We start from the raw sequence: 23,079 nt of genomic DNA on the forward strand, positions 1-23,079 counted from the left end.
ATTTGAGAATGCAATCTGATGTTTGAGCATGTTGAATACGAAAATCAACGTTATATAGTGGACAAGTAGGTGCAACCTCCTTATTTCGCGGAATTCCCTAAAAATTGATCTCATTTGACAAAAATCACTGAAAATCAGTTAAACATTTAAAACTACTCCAAGATTGCTCAATTATAGGTCAAATTAAAGGAAATTGAATAAAGTTTAATATTCTTTTTCTGAAGTTGTTTTGTCTTTTGCTGTTCAATGCTAAGTTTTAAAAACTGTAAAAAAAAAAAGTAATCTTATTAAAACATAACATAATTTATGCTGTTTTGGGAATAATCTTGTTCCACCTTGAAAATTTGCATGCATAAGGTGTATTTTTAATAATGGATTCGGTAGAATATTTATCGTTCCACAAAATGAGCGATATAGAAATACTGTAACCCTTTTCCTTGTTGAACCAATGGCAAAGAAACGGAGTGACTCAATTTTTAGCTCTGATAACCATAGGCATATATGTCCAGCACGAATGAACCTATCGTGGCAGATCTAATAGGGAAACTCCGTCAAAGCAATAGAGTCTATGGATGAGCATGCTGCTGCTACTTGAATGGAGCCTGACGCAAAAGATGGAATTGTTATGAAAAACAGTAATTCCAAAATGGATTTCCTAAAAATGCAACAGAAACCCTTTCCTGTCATCTTCAAATCTTATTCAGCCAGGAAAGTTTTGTAAAATGCACCAAAAGCGAAAAATAGTGATGACAATAAAATGTAGAGATCTCATTCGTTTGCCAGTTTATCAGCAGGTTCCCTTTTCAGAATTTTTTTGCGGCCTAACTTTTTCCTACTGCATTGCCGACGCAGCACATGAATATGTCAAGTGACTGAGCAGAATATCAACTATATTTTGGTTGCAAATGTTTCTCAGCTGTGTATGATAATAAGGCTGCTATTCCTATTACCATGATAGGATGCCTGTCAGTGGCTCTCCACTCGTTCTAGCCCTCGTTCTTGTTAAGACTTTCCAGAAAACTGCCAGAGAACTATGACTATGTTACACCATTGTCACATGCGACCAGGCTGTGTATTAAATGGTATTCAACGAATTTTGTGAATGCGATTGGTCCTATAATGGCTTAAAAGAGCTGACTTATGAGATTGGAATTCAACTAGAAGGACCTGCAAAGAAAATAGTGAGCGGAAAATCATTATAAAGCTCTCGCTGCTCATACCGTTCTCAATACACCGTTCTCGCTGCTCATACCGTTCATACATATAGTTCATAGCGATTACTCAATAATCGGTATGATACCGATTACTCAATAATCTCAATAATAATCTGTAATACATATAGTTCATACCGATACTCAATACTACGTTCTCGCTGCTCATACCGTTCATACATATAGTTCTCAAGGCTATATCTGTCCTGTACTGGGAAGATTTTGAAGATTGTTGCATCAAATCCGAATTTGCTGTCAAATTCTAAGGCAAAGCGAAAACTGAGTGAACTTTTATTTGACAAATTTGAAAACTTAGTCTAGGCGCTTCAAGCAGGTTTGACTGTCTACCTCTCTAGAGGATTTCAAAATTAAATAAAAATAGTGATTTCAGTAAAAGTAGAAGTATTTATACAGGCTGTGAATACTGTTTGAGATGTACTCATGAAAAGGCGTATTTTAGAGTTGCATTGCACACGTTGGACTGTATTGTATATGTCGATGCGTCATGTCTTTTGCTGTGTCATTATGAGCTATTATTTTGGTACCGTTCAAATTATAAAAAGCAAAGTTTTTAAACTGCATAACAAAGCAGTTTTCAGACCAGTTATTTGATCAGCTCAAGACCGAATGCTCAAGTCATTACCTTACCATCAACGTAGCCAAGTCGAAGATAATTCGTTTCTACCCTCTTAAGTGGAATATAGATATGCCTCTAATCCCTTTCCCGATTGTGAACGAAATGAAAATCTTAGGAGTATCTTTCACTACTGTAGTTTCAGTGCTCATATTAATTCAACCGTCCACAAGGCTAATGCAAGCTTACCAAAATGAGGCGTTTTGGGTGTGATACTGAAAGTCTTCTCTAGGCCTACATGTGTTATGCTCGCTCGTTACTCGAGTACGCGTGCCCGGTGTGGGATCTATCTGCTATCCGCACGGAGTACCTATTACGCTACATAGACTCCGCCCAGAAAAGAGCAACAAAGATTATGCTATGAAGCCGTGACATACCCTATGATCAAGCCCTCACGAAACTTAATATATCTCCACATAAAGTCCGGCTTGAACACCTGATTCTGCAATTTGGAAAATCCGTCGTAGCCAATACGAGCCACCGATCACTACTACCCGAACAAGCCCCTCCCTATAGTCAAACTCGGTTATAAAATAAACGTCTACCCCCTAAAGTACGAACTAATCGATACACCAACTCATTTGTGCCTTTCTTCACATCGATCTTCAATGCTGAGCCGTAGTGTGTGATTTTTGTTTAATTGTAAGATTTTGTAAAAAAAAAAAAAAAAAAAAAAAAACTGAATTTAGCTAACTACGATAGTTTTTAAATGTACTAATCTCTCTCTCTCTTTCTCTCTTTCTCTCTCTCTCTCTCTTTCTCTCTAGCAGTAGTATTAATAGTGATAGTGGTAGTACTATTAGCAGCGGTGGTATTAATGTTTTGTCTTTACAAGCAACTGCAATAGAAGTAGTAGTAGTAGTAGCAGTAAATGTAGCATTGATAGTAGTATTAGTAGTAGCGTGTATGTATTACATTTTGGTCAGATGATTATCCCCTTTTAGCATTCACAGAAAGTTTCAACTCAATAACCAAATTAATTCTTGAGATACGCTCTTTTGACAGTGTACATGCACATAACCTCTTTTGATTTAGTTCAAATTTCCCTCAATATTGTAAATGGAGTAGTGTGGTAGTAGTAGTGGTAACAGCAGTAGTAGTGGTAGCGTGCAGCAGACATTGCCTTTTTGACCATCTCTCTTGTCATTTCTTGAAAGCTCTAAATTAATATACCCAGACGTTCCTGAGTTAAGCCCTTTTAACCATCCGTGTACACATAACGGCTTTTGACTTTGTTCAACACTCCCCCCAACATTCTCTGAAAGGCTCGCCTGAATGCCCTTCTTCCTTTTGGAAAATACAGTTCAAACATGCATTCCTTTGTCAATAACATATACTATGTGTAAATAATGAACGAATTGCCTAAATTACAGTCCTTGCCCTGAGGACTGTAGGAAGGTTGACATACCCAGAGACAAATTCCTGGTCCTTTCAACATTGCTGAACAAAGTAGCTCCCTCAAAATTTTGATGTGATGTGGTTTGGGGAATGATTGGCTTGCGGAAGAGGGGCTGGCTGCCTTCCATTCACCTTTGACTCTTCACAAAGGGCACTAGAACTTCCAACCAAATGGGCCCCATCTGATCCAAAGTTTATGCAATCAATCGTTCTATAAGAACCTTATAAGCCCTGGGGTTTAACTTTCAACCTTTTCCCGTTGGCTCTGGGCGGCTGTGTTCAGCCTAAAGGCATTGTTACCTGCTCTTTGGACTATTGTGAATAAAATGGCTGTCTCAAAATTTCGATCGGATATATTTAGGGAAAAGAGGAAGTCAGAGGGAAGAGGGGGCTACTTTCTCTCCATCACTTTTAACTCTTAAAAGGGAGCTAGACATTTAAATTTCCAATCAAATGAGCCTCCTCTGATGTTCACAGATCCACATCTTCCATAAAAACCTTATATGCACCTGGGGCATAGCTTACAACCCTTGTCCCCAGACACTGGGCGTTGTGTTAAACCCAAAGGCCTGGTTATGTGATCCTTGGACTGTTTTTGAGCAAATGGCTATCTACAAACTTCTTTCGGATACATTTGGGGAAAACTGGACATGAGGGGGGAGGGCTAGTTGTCCCTCGATCACTTTTACTCTTAAAAAGGGAACTAGAACTTCTGATTTCCCATGCAATGAGCTCCTTCCGAAGTTTATACGGCCACCCTCTCAATAAAACCTTATATACCCCCGGGGCATAACTTACAACCCTAGCTCTGAGGACTGCGGGGGGGAGTCATCCTCAAAGACATAATTACTGGACCTTTCAACTACATTGAACGAAACGGCTATCTCAAAATTTTGATTGGATGTGTTTGGGAAAATAATGGGTGTTTGGGTGGGTGGCTGGCTGTCCTCCAATTACTTTCGACTGTCAAAAAGGGTATTAGGACTTGCAATTTCCAATAAATGAGTTCCTTTCGAAGTTTCTACGACAAATCCTTCTATGCAAAAAGCCTTGGTCTAAAAAATAAATAAATAATACATTGAGCCCGCGTCGCTCTATACTTAGGCAGCACTATTGCGCTACCTATGATCGAATAAATCACTCCACGCCTTATAAGTTTCAAGCCTATCAGAGACGAAACTATTTTTAAGCTCGTTTTGAGACGTTACGAATCGATGCAGCCGGAAATAGTTTTGCAATGTGGTCTTTATAAATTATGTTTCCTTTCGACTAAGTTCTTTCCCAAGAACGTAGTTTATGTCTATTTTGAGTAAGTAAGACTTTGGACTCAGAGTTGGGAATATTTCAGTTTTGCACCATTGTAAGTTGCGAATACCGCAGCTTGAACCTACGCTATTATTGCACCAACGGATAATTATAGTGTCTTATATTGCTTTCATATTATATAGTTTTCATTTAAGAAACTCTAAACTAGACCCTAGTTAGCCACATTTCACTATATATAAGGTATGGTATGTCGAGTGGTAGACTATAAGAAAGACAGAAAAATATTGATCCTATTTTGCGATGTCCCAAATCCATGCAACCTATTTTTGTCCTCTTCATTAGAAAGTTTTCTTGGCCCAGTCTGCACGTAACTTTAAAGCATATCGGAAAACCTAACTCTGACCATTTTTAAGCAGGTGTAAGCCCATAATCTGAGTCATTTTCTTGGGTAAGGTTCCCTTAATCCAGGAACTTACAGAAGTCAAGTTCAAGCCGTTGGGAAAAATAGTTTTCTGACCCCTTTCCAGAAGAACCAATATCTTTTTCTGCTTTTTCCCTGCTAATTGGAGTCCTTACGGCCTATGCAAGTTTTAAGCTGATAAGCAAAAAATTGTTTTTTTTTCGGAGGGACTATACCCCAAACTGTGTTTTTTATATTAGATTCCTCCTGATTTGCAGATTTATGGCTGCAAGTTTCAAACTGATCAGGGACAAAAAGATGTTTGTTGCCCGTTTCCAGGCTCCTTAACGCCCGCCCCTTTCCAACAATAAGGTGTAATCCTTTTAGGTCTGACAAAAATACTTGAAAGTTTCAAACAAATTGAAATTTTTAAGCCAATCTCCCATTTCCCAGCAAAATATTTGATCCCCTTGCCCTATGCAACGATTGTTGAAAATTTCAAGCCGCGTGGGAAAAGTAGTTTTTTGGGCTTTTTTTACATTTATACTTGGAATGCCTACGACCCAACTACAAAACAGTTTTCGTCCTTTTGCCGACTTTTTTGCTGCGATTGCGCCCAAAGCTAAAATTGTTTTTTATATAGGAAGGTCCTATTAGCCTAAGTACTTAGAGTTTTATGCTTCAAGCTGTTCCCGAAAAAAGATTTTTGGCCATTTATTCGGCCCTACTTTCGAAGGGGCCAATTTTTTTCATTCTCCTTTTTCGTCTTTTTAGCTCCCATACTTAAGGAGTTGATTTTCGACCAGATCAGATGAAAATCTTTTTTTTATGATTTTGGCCCCAATTTTTTTTTTATAATAGTTTCTTTTTTGCTGAGGGACTTACGGCCGTAAGTTTTTTACTAGCTATGCATAACAAACTTATTGACCCATTTCCAGACCTCTGAATAACTGGTCCCTCCCCAAAAAGGGAACTCAGGGAGCAATGTCTGAAAGTTTTGATCCAATTTGCCACTCGAAATCAAACATGACCCCTTTTATCATTGTAACACATCCCTGTAAACAAATGGTAATTTCCAAAGTTTATGGCCCTTGCCCCAGAAACTGTGGGGTCTTTTCATCCTAGAAGGCATATTTGTTGAATTTTCAATAACATGGCTAAATAACGATTTTTACTTGATATTATAGGGACCATGAGATTGGGGCAGCAATAAAAAGTGCGGAAAAGGGGTTGGCTAATCTATAATTACTCTCAATGGTATTAGAACTTCCAATTTCAAAATGAAGGACTCCTCTACAAAGTTTTTGTGACCATCCCTACCATAAAACTTGACGAGAGAAAAAAAAATAAATAAAAGATAGCTGACGCGAGGCAAATTTCTTTTTACAATAGGTTGCACAAAAGCGCTGCTTCTGATTTGGCTGTGATGTTGCTCAAATTCAAAACGCAGATTCTGGTAGTTTGTAGATGGAGTCCTCAAGTTCTTATTTATTAGCTTGTTCAAAAGGGTAGATAATTATGAGAATAGTCGAAAAATTCAAGTTCTGAGGATCATCTCGATTTCTTATAAAGCATATGCAAATGTGACATGAATATTGCCTATAGTAAGGAGTGCGTTTGGGACCAAGAATGCACTAGTTGACATCCAGCAACCTTCGAAAAGTTTCTATGGTCCTTCAAATATGACTAAGCACTCACTTTACATTGCATCAGGAGTTTTGGAAATACAATCAAACTAATGTCCTAAATTACCTTAAATTGTAGTTTGGAGCAATCTAAAGATTTTTCCTTGTGATGCTCCAGAGCTGATGATTGAAGTTGTTTGCATTTTCGTTTAGTGACTAGGTACGGTTGGTTCGAGGGAGTGGTTCACTACCTCGTGAACCACTCAGCATCCAGCCTTCGTTTGAATATGTCAGCAGATTCAGCAGTAACTTTGTCTCTGTGAGTTTATTCCAATCGTTGACGATTCTTGAATAACAGAAATGATAGCGGACTCTAATTAGGGTAAACTACTTTACAGGTTCGGCTGTTGACATCTGGTTCTTAAATTAGGATCAAAATAGGAAATAGACCTGGAAGTGTGTTAGGCTTCATTAGCTTGTGGGTTAGAATGGTATCACATCTACTTTTTCTATATAAAAGTGCTGGGAGTTTCAATTTAGCTATTCTTGCTGGGTAAAAAGTTTTCGCATGCCGAATAAAATTTTGATGGCACATTTCTGCCCGTCTTACAAACCTTTTATGTCTTTTTTTTTTTTACGGAGTTTTAGAAAAGTCAAGCAGAACCGTGTCAGTAGACAGCTTTGTATCGAATAACTTAGTGAGGTGGTCATGCGCTTCAAGAAGATTGGTATTAATAGATCTTCCTGAACGAAAGCCTTACCGTTAGCCGTGCAAGATAACTGCAGAATTGACTATTATTTCAAGAACCTTAAAAAATGTTGATATCTGCATCCTTGCTGATAATTTCCAGAAAGGTTCTTTCAATCTTTCTTAAACACTTGAATGACTTTAGGCAATTTTCCAGTCAGTGGTTGTCTGTAAAAATTCAGCAATAAGTTGAATATCAAGGAAAGCTGACAGCTTAAATGGAAATCCTTAGAAACGCTGTCCTTGCTCACAGCAAAATGTTCAAAAAGAAAACCACCTTGAGAAAGTGTTAAAACACACAGAGGGATTCAAAGCGTATCTTGAAGAGAAACGAGCCGAGTTTACTAGAAGAAACGACTTGTGCAAACTCATCTGAACTTTATTGTCATAGGTTGAATTTGAAACGTTAAATTCTTTTTTTGGTAGGCTACTTATAGGCTAGTCAAGTAACTGAGGCTTTGCATTCGAGCACTAGAACTGTTAGGTTATCTTGATTGTTGAACACTCCCTTGCAATGTGCGGATATAAATCCAGGCTATGTAGAAAAATTGCTGATTTTTGGCTGACCTACTTTTTTCTTAATTTAAATTTGGAGATATTTTCTTATTTAGGCTACATAGAGGCAGGGTGAACATATAAGGTTTTTCAATGCCTTTTTTATACTATTTCCAATGTTATAATTGTTTCACTTGCAAATTTAAATTAAATCTTTCAAATGGATCTGAAGTGACATCTAATTCCTTAGGCCTTTTTTGCTCTAGAAATGCAGGCCTATTAAATACATAGGCCTAGTTGAAAACATGGACAAGGTTTATATTAAAAGGCTATTCATGTAGCTAAGGAATAATCTTATCTCTTTAGTTCAGAATTGCATCCTGAATCCAAATTTAACATGTACTTGTGTTGGAAATGATCTTTAATCCCAGTCCCATGTATACCACTTAAGGGTATATTCCAATTCAGGGTGTATATTTTCACATTAGAGGTTGGGATTTAAAGCTCATCTCTGATCTGAGTGAATGTCAAATTTGGATATAGGATGCAATTCTAACTATTGAGCTAAGTTTGAACTCTGCCTTCACCCCACATAATTGGCAAATATATAGGGCAAAAGACCTCTTATTGCAAAGACCACTTTTCTTTAGCATTCTGGAGAAATAGGGATAGGTTTTTGGACCACCCCTATATTACTACAGCATGACACAATGAGAAATTAGTAACAAGAGCCCTGCCTTCTTGGTGGAATTTTCACCAATAATTTTCCATCATTAATTTAGGTAAAATTCTAGTTAATGGACTTCTACCTATCTTGGAAAGGGTTTAGGTTAGGAAAACAAAACTTTTGGGGATGAGTCTACAGGCTGAAGTATGTCCTGGGAAGGTATTTTGAAGTACCTACCTCCACTCCTTCTCCCTCTAGAATGCCCTAAAATTTGCCTAAATGACAGGTCTATACCTCTTGAAATTTTGACAAAATAACATTTTACCTTAATTTTCAGTTACTAGTTGCTTTTTCTCTGCCTTTAGTTCTGAAAATGTAAATTCCTGTTATTTGAGTAGAATTTTGAGCTATATCAATATTTTTTTTTCAAAATTTAGGAAATGTATTTGCATATCTTTAAAACCTTATAAAATGGATTTAAGCAAAGTTATGATGCTGAAAACAATTTTGTTGTACTTCAATTAAGCAGAAGATCTATTTTGCAAGGTTTCACTTTTATAACACACATTTTTTTAAAGGTCAGGGCCCTCTAGAGGGAGAAGGAGTGGAGGTAGTTGCTTCAAGACACCTTCCTGGGACATACTTTAGTCTGTAGATTCATCCCTGAAAGTTTCATTTTCCTAACCTAAACCCTTTCCAAAATAGCAAGAAGTCAATTAACTAGAATTTTACCTTAATTTAAAATGGGGTCTCTGTTTTGACAAGCAATTAAAAAATAAAAAATCATATTTAATATTTGTGATTTATAGAATAAATATTAGAAAATAAAAGTTACCTCTTAGAATCAGAAGAAAATCAGCTTTCTGTTAGTATGTGAATAAAAATGAAACACTGAAATAATTTATATGTCAGAGTAGGATAATGGATATTTCCAAAAAATGTCCTTGTAGGTAAGTCAATAAACTAGTAATTTCAGTGCTTGATCTTAAATAAATTTAATAATAACCATATTGATACATAGTTTAGATTTTTATCTATTCTTTGATATGTAAAATTCTTCTTACTTCCTTTTTGATAACAAGTTACAAGGATTTAGTTTTACATAAGTTTGCTCAATTAGAAACTGTTTTTTTTTTTTATTCTACTTTGAATTGGTATATATAGGGCTCAGGGGCAAACCCAGGGGGATAACAGGGATCCACTCCCCCCCCCCTGAAATTTGGGAAATTTGTATATTCTTATAGATCTTGACTAATACAAAAAGATAATGTACCCAGCAATTCTTATTGTGATGAAGATAAAAAGTGAATATTTTTGTTATTTTTATGAAATAAAATTCAAAACAAGACTATCTTAAAAACTAACCCAATTCATGTTGGGTTTTAATCCAGTTGATATACAATAATGTATGCACAACAAGTAGGTACATTGTAATGATCTCCACACAATAATATCTTTTATGAAAATGCAGTTGGGAACACAGGCAGGCTACCACCTAGTTTAAATTTAATTTAGATTTTGAATCTTCAAGCAAAGTTTATTCTTTGCTATCTGCTATTGAGAGATGCAGTTTTGTTGCAGCTATGGTCACTGTCAGTAAAGTTTTAATCCATCACAAATTTGCTGACATCTTTGCAATCAGATACTATAGATCTTGAATACTTTCTAAATGAGAGAAAGGGGTGAAGCTACATGTCACCCACTTTTTACTAAAGTAGCTGAGCTGTGTCAAGATGCTGAAATCAGCATTAGCGTGCCCCTATGAGCTCTAGCACCAAACATAGAGGGATAATAATGGAAGAGGACAAGAGGGTCCTGAAAGGTATTGCCAACTTTTGGTGTTTATCCTGTTAGTGGACTGCAACAGCTGCATCATAGATTCCTTAGTCATGGAAAGTTGCTGGAGTCCCTGCAATACCTACTTCCTCAGCACTGTATTTCCCTTAATGAACAAAAATAAAGGATGTATCAGATACTCTGACTAATATTTGGTATGTATATGCAGACAGCTATAGGGGTAGCTTGCAAGCTGAGTTGGCTTTATGGAGGAGAATGTGGATACAGCTAGGAAACATGGCACTAAAATGTTTCATAATGTGCTTGGAAGAATGTGATAAGAACAATTTCTTCACTCTACACCAATTTTTGAAGATTGATGCAACAATTCCCATCACTATGGCTATGTGCAAGCTTTCTTTGTCTACCCTTAGAAGAGTGAAATCTTATGCTGGGAATGCCATGGGTCAGGAACAGCTTAAAATTACATATATACAAGGTTGTCTCAGTGAAGAATGTACCTTATATTCAAAAAAAAATTATTCTTTTTAATCAGTACTACCATCCCTCAGAAAATTTATCCATCTCCCCCTAAAATTGAATCTTGCCAGGGTTGCTCCTGATAGGATTGGGAGTAAAGTTCATTTCCAACATAAATTCATGTTCAATTGGGATTCAGGATGCAAATCTAACTATAGAGGTAAGTTTATTTCATAGCTACCTGAATAGTCCATTAATATAACCCTTATCCAAAAGCATAGCCCATCATTTGACAATGAATAAATTATTTTAAAATCATATATTCAATAAGAAATGATTAATTACTATCAAATGTGATAAGGTTACCATTTAATAGGCCTAGCCAACATCTTTTAGTAGCCTACTGCCATGTATAGTAAGCCCATAATGAAACTTTTCCAGAACAACTATAGCAATTATATAACAAATTTTATTGCTCGGAAAAGATACCATTTATAATGAAGAAAAGGCCTAGACTATCTTAGGTCACACTTGACAGCAATCAGGACAAATCCTTTAGACACCAGTTACTAATGATGGTGACTCAGCTCATTGGGTACATCCCAAACTGAGAGCCATGGCTTATATCACTAATCTCTGTCAACAAATAACTTGAAGGCTTCACTACTTGGGGGTGGGACTGTTCTGATTAAGGCTGTTCTGTAGCCCAACCACGTAGATTCAAGAAAAACTGTTATGCAGCCTAGTATCAGCATGTTTCTTGTGTGTCACCAGGGCAGGGGTTCTCTTGTTTTTGAGGGACTATCTGTATAGAAAAGGTTTGGAATGATATCCTTGTAGAACAAAAATGGTGCATCCTTAATACATCACCTTGCTTACATTGGTATGCAATGAATATAAAGCTGGACCTACATTTTTTGCTAGGAGAGAGGGGACTAATGTACATTTTGCTTCCACCCTGTCAATACTTTGCAAAACAAAAGAGAGGATAATGAGGAGTTTGTGAAGACAGTGATTAATGAAGTTATATAATCTGTGAAAATATTTTGGCTATATATCCAACAGGCATCATCAGCAAAATACTATATAAAACAGATAAAAAGAAAACAAAACTTACTAAAAAAAAATCGCATCAGTAACGCAAATTTCTTAATTAAAATCATAAAATAATTTCCTTTGAAAGAATCCAGGCTTCTTCACTTTACCTAGGTTTGGCTAAGACTATGTGATTTTTTGAGAAAGTTTTTTTCTCTTTATTTGTTTTATATTGCATTTTGCTGATATGACTGTTGAATATAGCCAAAATATTTGAATAGATTATACAACTTTATTTTTCACTGTCTTCACAAATCCCTCATTATTTTGGTCAATACTGTAAGGATTAGAATTTTTGTTTAGAGTGAAAGTTGAATATTTTTACTTATTGCAATCATGCTATTTGTTATATTTAAGTGCTGGCTTTATTAACTCACAGCTTGTTTTGACTATTTTATAAAGATGCATAGTATTATTAATTTACAAAAAAAACTTTACTCTCTCAATAACAGCCCAAGGCTCAATTCTGGAATATATATTTACCTTGTACATTTGTTATATAAAAAAAACAATCTACTTGCTACATTATCAGAGATACCAGGTCATTTTACATCATATCATACAAGGTTTGATATGATAGTCTGTTTAATTTCTTTTAAGCTTGATTCATAGGGTTGTCTCCAAATGACTATTTCATATTTTAGCAGGTCTCTGAAAGGGCTATTTTTGTGGCAAGATTGGGTATATATCCTGAAAGGAAGCTTAGCATCCCTAGCAAGGTTTGTAATTCTTCTTTGGTTGAGGGTGATGGCATTTCAATAATAGCTTGTATTTTGGGGGGATCGGATTGTATTCCAGTGTTGCTGATTATGTGACCAAAATAGCCCACAGAATTTACTGCAAATTCGTATTTGTTTTTGTTAAAATGTATTCCTTTTTGTCTAACTCTTTCTAATAGTAGTTCTAGTCTCTTACTGTGATCTTTAGGTGTATTGGCGTAAATCAGGATGTCATGCACTAATAATTTTACTCCTTCTAGACCCTCAAAATCTCTTCTATTTTTTTCCTGGAGCTCATCCTGAGAGGGTATGAGATCTATATCGTCCATAGATGGTACTAAATGTTGTTAGAAATGAAGCTTTTTTTTGATAAAACATTGACCAATATCCAGAGCTGGCGTGAAGCTTAGAAAAGATGGTAGCACCTGAGAGATTGGCTATCACACAATAAAAAGTAGGTATGGTGTAGTAAGGTCTTTGTATTGCTTTATTTAAGTCAACTGGATCTATACATAGTCTTATATGTACCTTCCACATGTCTTACAAGTACCACCTACCTTTACAGGTACCTTCCATCTGTCCAATCCCATTAAAAAAATCTTGGTATTTGTTTAGTAGATTTTCAACTGTGTTTTTTTCTATGTTCAGAATTATTTTGATTAGGTTCATTTCTTTCGAGGTCTGCAACTCTAGAATGACCACAGAATTATCTTCTATTGCATAAAATTTGTGCATTTTGACTTCAGACTCGTATTTCTATAATAGGAAGCTGGTACCAATGGTTGGGATTCTTGATCCATTGTAACTTGTGAGGTTTTGGAAGGTGGTTGAATCTGTGGCACTGGATTCATTTTTAGCTATGTATGGCAGGGAATGGTGTTAACTTGCACTCCTGAATCGTTTTTAAATTCAAGGCTTATCTGTGCATTTAGTAATAGTAGAGCAAAAATTTTGTCTCTGTTTCCTTCTTTGGTTATTTTGTATAGTAAGTTTTCTTCAGTGCGTGTGGGAGTTTCTGCTGTAATGATTGCATTCATTGTTTTAATACAGCAAACTTTAGCAAACTGATTGATTTTTTTGCACTTTGCACGTGTTTTACCTTTTACTGGGTATATATTCATATCACCTTTTGTAAAATTTTGTCCACAGTTGAAGCAGTTGCTGTTCCAATTCCTTTGTTCATGAATTGTTTTCCTGACAAGCTGGCTTCATTTGTTTTGAAGTTTCTTCTTGTGATTGCATTTATTTCTTGTTTATTTTATATTTGGTTTTTGTCAGATTTTTCTTCAAATGTTTTCATTTGGGCTTGGGTCGTTTCATCCATCTTACATATATTTACAGTCTTTTCTAGTGTTAAGGAATCTCCTTCAGCAAGGAATTTTTCACGTATTTTGGAGTTCAAAATATCACATATAATTTTGTCTCTGATCATTTCTTTGCTTTCTCTGTATTCACATGGCTTTGCTTATAGTTTTAGATCTGTAATATAACTATCTAATGTCTCTCCCTCTTGCTGATTTCTGTTTTGGAATATATATCTTGTAAACACTTTGATATTTTTTGGTGCACATTGGTCTCTTAATTTTTCCAGACATGACTCTACTCTGTCCTTCTTGATTTCTCAAAACTCTTGGGTCTTATACATGTCTCTACCCTTTTCACCCATCCATGTAAGCATACTGTATTTTCTCGTATTTTCAGCTAGTGGGCCAATAAGCACCAGTCTTGTATGCTCTTCAAACTTTGTCCATTCAACTTCAAGATTTCTCGTCTCCCAGTTTAGTGATAGTGGTGTGACGCTTTCCATGCAGAAATTGGAAGCAATATGTTCAGATAATCAATTTATTTAGACCCAAGCACCTACAAAATAAGCAAGCATAAGCAATTAATAATAGCGCCTACACAAGCAAGAAATAAGCAATTACAATATAAGCGTAAGCACGTCTAGTAACTAAATAACATACTACATATAGCAGCTGCTGTACTTTCTTTACAAGACCATTATAAAAGATCATGTCTGTAAACACGATTTGTTTCAAATCTGAGGTAAATAAAAAAAATAGAATGGTGCTCATATAAGCATTATTAGTGATATATTCCTTATACATGTTAATACATAAAAATGAAGGATCATTATCCATCAATGAAGACAAACCACAACACCAGTTCAGGCAGGCTTTTGACTGATAGAAAAATTTCTTTGCTTCTTTCACTTTTATTGAGTTGTTTAGGCATTAAATGTAGACTAAATGAAAATTTATGCAAAGCCATGATCGTGGTAATTTTCCTGGGAGTAATTAGTGTTAATTTGTGTTACTTAAAGCTTTCAACCTTAATTTGAAAGTTGTTTCAACATGGTGCAGTATTGTCAGTAAAATTTTTGTTGCAACTCACTGAACATTATAACAAAATAAAAGTGTCAGTGTGTCATTAGGCATGTGCACTTGACAACATCAGTAAATCTGCCAGGTTCAGGTTCAATGATCTGATCAGGGGTGAATCAGGTTCATTGGTGCCAAGGGCACCAATTAGGGGTAGATAATGAAAAGTGCTAATTTTCGGTATAATAGGCAGTGCAATAGCACTGCCTTAGCAAAGAGCAATGTGGGCACAATGTAATATTTTTTGGATCAAGGTACTTTGTTTAGAGGGAGTTGTCATAGAAACTTAAAAAAGAAATCATTTGATTGGAAATTGAAAGTTCTAGTTCCCCTCTTAAGACTCTGAAGTGATTGGTGAACACCTAGAAACTTCCCCCACGCCCTCTATTCCCAATTACATTTTATTGAAATTTTGAGATAGCCATTTTGTTCAAAATAGTGCAAAGATCATATAACAATGCCTCAGGGGTTGACACAGCCTCCCAGGGCCTGGGGCCAAGGGTTGTAAGCTATTCCCCCAGGGCCTAAAAGGCTTTATTGAAGGGTGGTTGTGTGAGCTGTGTAGAAAAGTTGTTTGACTAAAAATCGAAAGTTCTAGTTCCCTTTTTAAGATTCAAAGGGGTCAGGGGGCAACTAGCCTCCCTCCTCACACCCTCTTTTCCACAAATGCATAAAATCAAAATTTCCAGATAGCCATTTTGTTCAGAATATTCTAAAGTTCATATTACAAAGCATACATGTTGACACCCCCCCCCCCCAAGACAGGGGCAAAAGCTGTTACTTATGCCCTGGGAGCATGTAAAGTTTTATTGACATTGCGAATTCTAGTGCCCTTATTAATGCTCAAATGTGATTGGAGGGCAACCAACCACCCAGCCCCGTGCTCAATATTTCCCAAAACACATCCAATCAAAATCTTGAGATGGCTTTTTCGTTCAGCATAGTTGAAATGTCCAGTAACATCGTCTTTGGGGTTGTCAATCCACCACCTCACAGCCCTTATGGCAATGCTTTAAGTTAGGCAATTCGTCCATTGTTTACGTATAGATAGATAGGTAATTTTACTGCCCATGGAAAACAGTACAAGACCACAAATGGAGTAAATAAATAAACAAGGATGAACAAAAACTGAGGTACTATATAAAAACACACAGCAACTTAAAGACAAATCACAATGGCAAGGCTACTAGATTCAACTGGCTTTAAGAATCTTGTTTGACACTTAATGAGAGGCGCAATGGAGTCAGTAACACTGAACAGTCAACACTCTTTGTCCACAGTCATAAATCAAGCAGAAATTTTGCATATTCATGATAATCTGAATACAGCTGACTTTTATCACTTTTGAAAAAAAATATTTCAAAAATGGAGAAATAGCTAAAAAATTGGCATAGCCAAAGCATTGTAAAGCAAGGCATGAATCCCTCAGTAATATATATATATATATATATATATATATATATATATATATATATATATATATATATATATATGGTTATCAAACACCATTTGTTTTTCTTGCCTCTTCTCCAAACTGACTTATCTGTAGGGCATGTGTAAAGACCATACTTGACCCAATAGGCATTTCTAAATAAACAATAGAATCTGACAAAACAACATCATCCTCACCAAACTTGACAACACATTCCCTTGAATTTGCTCCTTTTCAGCATATATAGTATATGTTGTTGAGAAAGGTGAAGGGCATTCAAATGACCCTTTCAGAGAATGTTGAGGGGAGTGTTGAACTAGATCAGAACACATCATGTGCATATGGGTTGCCAAAAGTAGGTAGCTCAGGAGTGACTTAGAATATCAATTGGGAACTTTCAGGAAATGATAAGGGAGATGATCAATTGACTTAAAGAGCAATATGTGCGTGCTACTACTGCTAAAACTACTGCTTCTATAGCGAGTACTACCAATACTGAGGATATTGGAATGAATGTCTGATGAAATGGTGCAGGGAAAGTTGAACTAAATCAAAACATACTATGTAAATACAGATTGTATGCACATGATTGGCTTACTGTATCAAGATAAAAATTCTGCAGCGTCATGAGGGGAATATTCAGTTTACCAAAAGGCAATATGTATATGCTATTACTCCTATTAATTCTACTGCTACTACTGTTACTACCACTACAACACTGATACTACTGCTACTGCTCCTGCTAATACTATGAAGCTAGTGCTATTGATTCTAAGCATGTGAAGGTGAAAATCTGATAGAATATTGAGGAGAAATTTGAAATAAACCAAAACACACTATGTGCATGCATATTATCAAAAGGACGTGTCTAAAGAATAGATTTTGGTATTAAGTTGGTACTTTCAGGAATGCTTAAAGGGGGAGATACAATTGACCAAAAGGGAATAATTTTCAAAAGAACGTATCTAATGAATGGATTTGTGTATTAAGTTGGTATTTTCAGAGAATGCTTAAAGGGGTAGTTCAATTGACCAAAATAACATATGTGCATGCTACTAATGCTGCTACTCCTGTTACTGCTACTACTAATACCACTACTACTGCTACTAAACTACTTCAATTTCAACTACTTGTAAGGCTAAGAGTATTAAAATGGAAAGGACGTCAAAAGAGCACATCAGCAACATTTTTGGAACAGCCTACCATACCAGGATGAAACTTCCAGGGTATCAAGAGGGAGATGCACAACCGACCAATAGGCAATGTACATGCTACTACTGCTATTAATACTGGTGCTGTGCTGTTACTACTGCTGCTGATACAACAATACTTCTGCTACTACCACTGCTAATATGATGCTAGTGCTATTAAGGCCGAGTGTATAAAGGTGAAAATTTGAGAGAATATTGAGGGGAAAGTTGAACTTAATCAAAACACACTATGTGCATGCAGATTGTAAAAAGGGCATATCTCAAGAATAGGTTTGGGCATTAAGTTGGAACTTTCAGAAAATGCTTAAAGGGGAAGATCAATTGACCAAAAGGTAATATGTGCGTGCTACTACTAATGCTGCTACCACTACTACTGCTACCAAACTAATTCAATTGCAACTTCTTGTAAGGCTAAGAGTATTAAGATGAAAAGGGTTTCAAAAGGAGGTCAAAAGGATACATCAGCAATAATTTTGGAACAGTTTACCATATCAAGGTGAAACTTCTAAGGTATCATGAGGGGGATGTTCAACTGACCAAAAGGCGATAGGTACATGCTACTACTGCTATTGAGACTGCTGTTACTACTGTTACTACTGCTAATACTTTTCTAATACTACCATTTCTATTATGGTGCTAGTACTATTAAGGCTAAGTGTATGAAGGTGAAAATTTGAGAGAATATTAAAGGGAAATGTGAACTAAATCAAAACCTACGATATGCATGCAGATTGTCAAAAGGACATATCTCAAGAATGGATTTGGGTATTAAGTTAGAACTTTCAGAGAATGCTTATAGGGGAAGATCGAATGACTAAAAGGTAATATGCCTATGCTGCTACAAATACTACTACCACCACTACTTTTACTGGTACTAAACTACTCCTATTGCTACTGTAATTGCAACTACTTGTAAGGCTAAGAGCATTAAGATGAAAAGGGCATCAAAAAAAGGGGGGGGGGTCATGAATTCGACTGATTATTTGGGAATCATCCACATGTAACAAAATATTATTCCCTATGCCTGAAGATGCATCATTGATATAGATGGTAAGTAGTGTTGGGTCCAAAACAGTTTGCTGGAATACCCAACTTTCTACTAGAGCTGCTTCTCAGAGGAAAGTTGGTCTACCATCCCCAAAAACTTTTACCAATTACTTTTTTTGGTAAGAAATTGCATAATCCAATTTATAACTTTATCATGAAGGCATGATGCATGGAGTTAAGAATTAATCTACTGACACACTGTGACTTTTGATAAGTTTAATGATGTTATATCAACTAGAGATCTAACATCCGCAAATTTTGTGACCTGCTGAATCAGGTTTCTGTCTATGGATTGACTGGGATGCAAGCCATGTTGGCTAGGTGAAAATAGTTTGTTCACTCTTAGGTATTCTACAATAGCTGAGTTTCCTATACCTTCAAGAAGTTTTCCCACTCCTGAGGTGAGACTCATTGGCTAATACTTGCTGGCATGATCTCTGCTGCCCTTTTTATGAACACGTGTAATGAAAGCGTCCTTCCAATCTTGTGGGATAGATTTTGTGTATAGGGACTTTTCGATCAGTGAGAGGATGAGTTATTCCAGCATATGTCTCCTTTAATACCCAGGGGTACTTCATCTCTCTTGGGCTGCAGGTTTTAGAGCCATTTTGTACAAGTTGAGTGACAGAGTGTCTTTCAGGCTCACTTGAATGTGTATACCTCCAAAATTTCTTAGGGTTGGTTTTTGTTGCAGCTGCCACTGATTCTCCTGATGTTTACTGTTTGTGTACAGCTTCCAGTTTTTCTTTTCCCTATTGCTAGCCTTTTTAATTTCTTGTGTAATTATATAGAAGAGTTTTTGGTTTCCTTTTCTAATTTTTGGAAGAGTGATTTTCAATGACTTTAAACAATTTTTTTTTGTGTAATTATCCATGACTCTTTCACATATGTGTTCTCAGCAAAAGACTAATCCCATTGAGGCAGCTCCTGACAAATTAGACTGTAATCAGTGTGCACCTTTTGTAAAATATAGTATTTAGAGATACAGTCTAAAACTACAACTTGTCACAGTGAGGTCACTGGCTCCAAATGGTGGTAGAGGCTCAATGATTACTATAGACTCTTGGTCATTTGCTTTTAGAAGATCAAGCTAACCGCCCAGTACAAGAACGATTAGATAGGCAGTCCAGGAATAGTTTTATTGAATCATTTTCAGAGCATCCACATCTGCAGACCCATTGAATATGTGAGAGGTTATAATCCCCAACAATAATCAAATTTTCTTGTTGCTTCATTTTAATGTTAATTGTAGTATTAATAGCAAGTAGGAAGCAATCAAAGCTGGGGGAGCTGGGGCTTCTATACATGCAACTGACAATAAAATGGACCACAGGGTAGGAGGACAGATATCTGCACTTTTTCAGTATATGGCTCAAAATCTGAATTAATATCTATGCTTCCTGGCAACGTTTATAATGGTAACGTTTTCTACAGAAACACAGTTGTAAGCAGCAAAGAAAAGTGTTGTGCTGTTGTAAAATATGTTACAAACAGTAAACAATTACTTTATTGAAAAACAATTTGAAGATCTAACGAAAACAGAACTTCAAATAATAGAAAGTTGCTGCAAGTTATAAAGTAGAAATTTAAATAGTTATGTTTTTGTTTAGGTTTGTATACAGCCTAGCATTATATCAGATGCCATTAGGAGAAGGGATTGCTCTTTCAGAGTAGCAGAGTTGTGCTTTGAATGAATGTCAATTGGGGAATTGAATAGTACTGCTCTCTTGTTTATTGCTGTTTTTCCTTCAGAAGAGCATTAGTTATACAGTGATACCAATCAAGGTAATTATATGCATTCATTTTCAGTTAGGAAAAACTGTAACACCCCAGCCTATGGGCCTTTTTGAAAGAAACACTGTAATAACAAAAGAGTAGGAAAGATTTTGATTCACAATAATGAGTTCTTAGCCTATATTGAAGTGTGGTACCCATATTTACCTATTTTGGTAGATTGTGGCCTCACACCTTCCAGTATTGGTGGCAGCTAGAGCAGTATTGCTCACACTTCTCAGTATTGGTGACAACAATAAAGCCTACACTTTATCAAGATTTGGGCTAGTTTTAGCCTGCAAAAAGAATAGCATATAAGCTCTACTAAAAAATACAACCTACAAATTTAAAACAATTTTCGTTTTGAATTTCAGTTTATGTTCGGTTTCTCCCATAATTTAGGCGCTTTTGTGCTTTGGATATTTATTTTAAGGTGAATTAAATTGGATTTACCATTTAGGTTTTGATTATATTGTGTAACCATATTCTTGGAAAATCCACAGTATTACTTAAAATTTTGATATTTATACATGACTTGCCTAAAAGGAAAACAAGGTCTAGATCTATTAGACAAGGAGAAGAATTACTTATTTAGATATTAACTTGAGTAAAATTACTGCAGTAAACCAAAGAAGAGCTTCTTTTGATACGGATTTATTGTAAGCCCAGAGAAGCGAAATCAATGTTTCAAAAACAAAAAAACAAGACAATACCATAGAAAAAACCTAAAACCAACAATGCACTTAAAACTGGCTAGAGGATGAATTAATAGACAGAATGAAAAATTTAATTCATAGAACCTTGAGTAAAACCACAATTTTATCAGATTGGTCAAAAATTTGCATTCTGGATAAGATCATGCTGGAAGGCTTTGAACAGTGGAAGTGAGGAACCTGTTGAAGTTGTTGACAGCAGCTTAAGAAGACTCAGGTAGGTTGAAATTAAGCTGGTCAAGTCGCCTGCCAAACAATTTTTTGACCTCTGAATACCAATTTCTTGGTTCATTACTAAACAATTGTTCAATCTTATTTTTGTAGGAGGGTCGAGCAGGTTTATGAATTTCTTCTTTTTTTTAAAATTTTTCCTTTTGAATTAGCTTCATCCAGTTTATCGTTTCTGAAAAGCTTTAGTTTATTCCTAATTATTGTTTTTGTGAGTTGATTGAGGTAGGTTTATTGGAAAACTATATATATTCATTATTTAGTATTTTGTGGAAAGTAGCAATTTTTGTCTTGATTCTTTTAAATTTTAAATATTAAACCAATGTTCGGCATTTAACCACTTACCAAAGAAATAGGGCCCGAATTGTGAAGAGGGTGGTAAGAGCCATAGGTGATTGAAAGAGAATGGTCAAAGCAGGAGAGGGAGACAAAAGCAGGGAAAGATGATAATTCCTACCCAGTGTGCGAAAAATTGAGGGTGAGCTGTAAAAGCCATAATGAAAGTTTTAAAAATGACAAATAACACGAAAGGAAAGACAAATTTACAATCCAAACAAATTTTATCGTTTATTTATAAAGGTACAAGGCAAGTGACATAGCTAAACCAACTCAGGTAGTGTATTCTAAACAGTGTAATGTATAGTCTTAGGGTTAAAATCTGATCTTACTGTTATCGTGGGAAGTTTTGAGCAGCAATTGAGACCAAGCCGCAAAGATCTCTTTGGTGACAGTGCACTCGACGCTTAATATAAAATTCAGAAACTGCACCAGCCCTCAAACTGAGCCTTAAGCAGGGCTGTTCCTCGGGTTGGTGGCACCCTGGTGAAAATTAATTACGTCACTCCCTTCTAGGCTCAAACATAAACAAAAATGTCTCGGAAGCCCCAGCTGTGCTCCCCAGCCACAGTGCCCGGGCAGCTTGCCTCGGTCGTCTCTCCTCCTTTCAACGGCCTTTCCCCTGAGGGAAAAGTTAATTTAGGTAGCTGGTATATAAAGCAGGCTCTGCCCTATTTAATCAGTTATTTTAAAAGATTATAGTTTTGTAATATGTTAACATAAAAATCCCCCCTTTCAAGGGTTGGACCTGTAGGCAACTATGTTTCACTCACAGATTGCCAGTACAGGCACAGTGATCACATTGTTTGGGACTTTTTATTACTTTTTTTTATCATGAGTCACTCATTCTTATAGTTTTATTTTTATTTGAATATTCTCAACACTTTTTTTGCAGGTGCAAATGGATAATTGTAAGCAGGTAACAGTAATTCTTGGCAGTGAAGCTTGCGACCTTGATTCAGCTGTTAGTTCCTATGTGTACAGCAAGTTTGTTGAAAGGTCAAAAACATCAGACGAATTAATCAAGCCAGTATTGAATATACCATCTAGTGACTTTCACTTGAAGACAGAAGTAAAGTATCTTTTTGATAAGCTGTTCATAAGGAAGGAAGAGTTTTTCTTTCGGTAAACAGTCTATTGCTTCATTCTGAAAATTCTTTGTTTTAATAATATCTTAACAAAGGATGCATATCTTTTGGGTATATTTCTTATTTAAAATTTCTCACCTCGATCATCATTTTGGCATCATGATAACAGTGCAGGCAACAAATTTGTTAGGATAACAAATTTGCAGACAACAATGAAAATCTAAAGAGAATTTTTGAAAAGACAAGTAAAAGAACAAGTAAAGACATGAAAATATTATTTATGTTTTTATTTTAACTTTTGCTAGTGAACTTGGTTATACAACAAAACATTGGTGAGATCCTTAGAATGGGGGAGG

The 23,079-nt window shown here is 35.9% G+C and overlaps 1 protein-coding gene across 8 annotated transcripts in view; it reads left to right on the forward strand.

The window, feature by feature from the left end:
* Window positions 1–7,516: 7,516 nt before the first annotated feature.
* The window catches only part of LOC136038733 (exopolyphosphatase PRUNE1-like), a 66,576-nt gene continuing 51,013 nt past the window's right edge, over window positions 7,517–23,079 (forward strand). Inside the window, exons 1-4 of one of the 8 annotated variants that reach the window (XM_065722080.1) lie at window positions 7,518–7,673; window positions 12,440–12,514; window positions 20,196–20,370; window positions 22,531–22,760. In XM_065722080.1, coding sequence (XP_065578152.1) covers window positions 22,537–22,760 — 224 coding nt within the window. In that variant the 5' untranslated portion in view covers window positions 7,518–7,673; window positions 12,440–12,514; window positions 20,196–20,370; window positions 22,531–22,536. Of the gene's footprint in view, window positions 7,674–12,439; window positions 12,515–12,949; window positions 12,969–20,195; window positions 20,371–21,270; window positions 21,289–22,530; window positions 22,761–23,079 lie in introns of those variants that run through there. The other 7 variants (XM_065722081.1, XM_065722079.1, XM_065722083.1 and 4 more) reach the window with 7 other exon arrangements.

The sequence above is a fragment of the Artemia franciscana genome, chromosome 18, assembly GCF_032884065.1.
Source record: "Artemia franciscana chromosome 18, ASM3288406v1, whole genome shotgun sequence".
NCBI lineage: Eukaryota > Metazoa > Arthropoda > Branchiopoda > Anostraca > Artemiidae > Artemia > Artemia franciscana.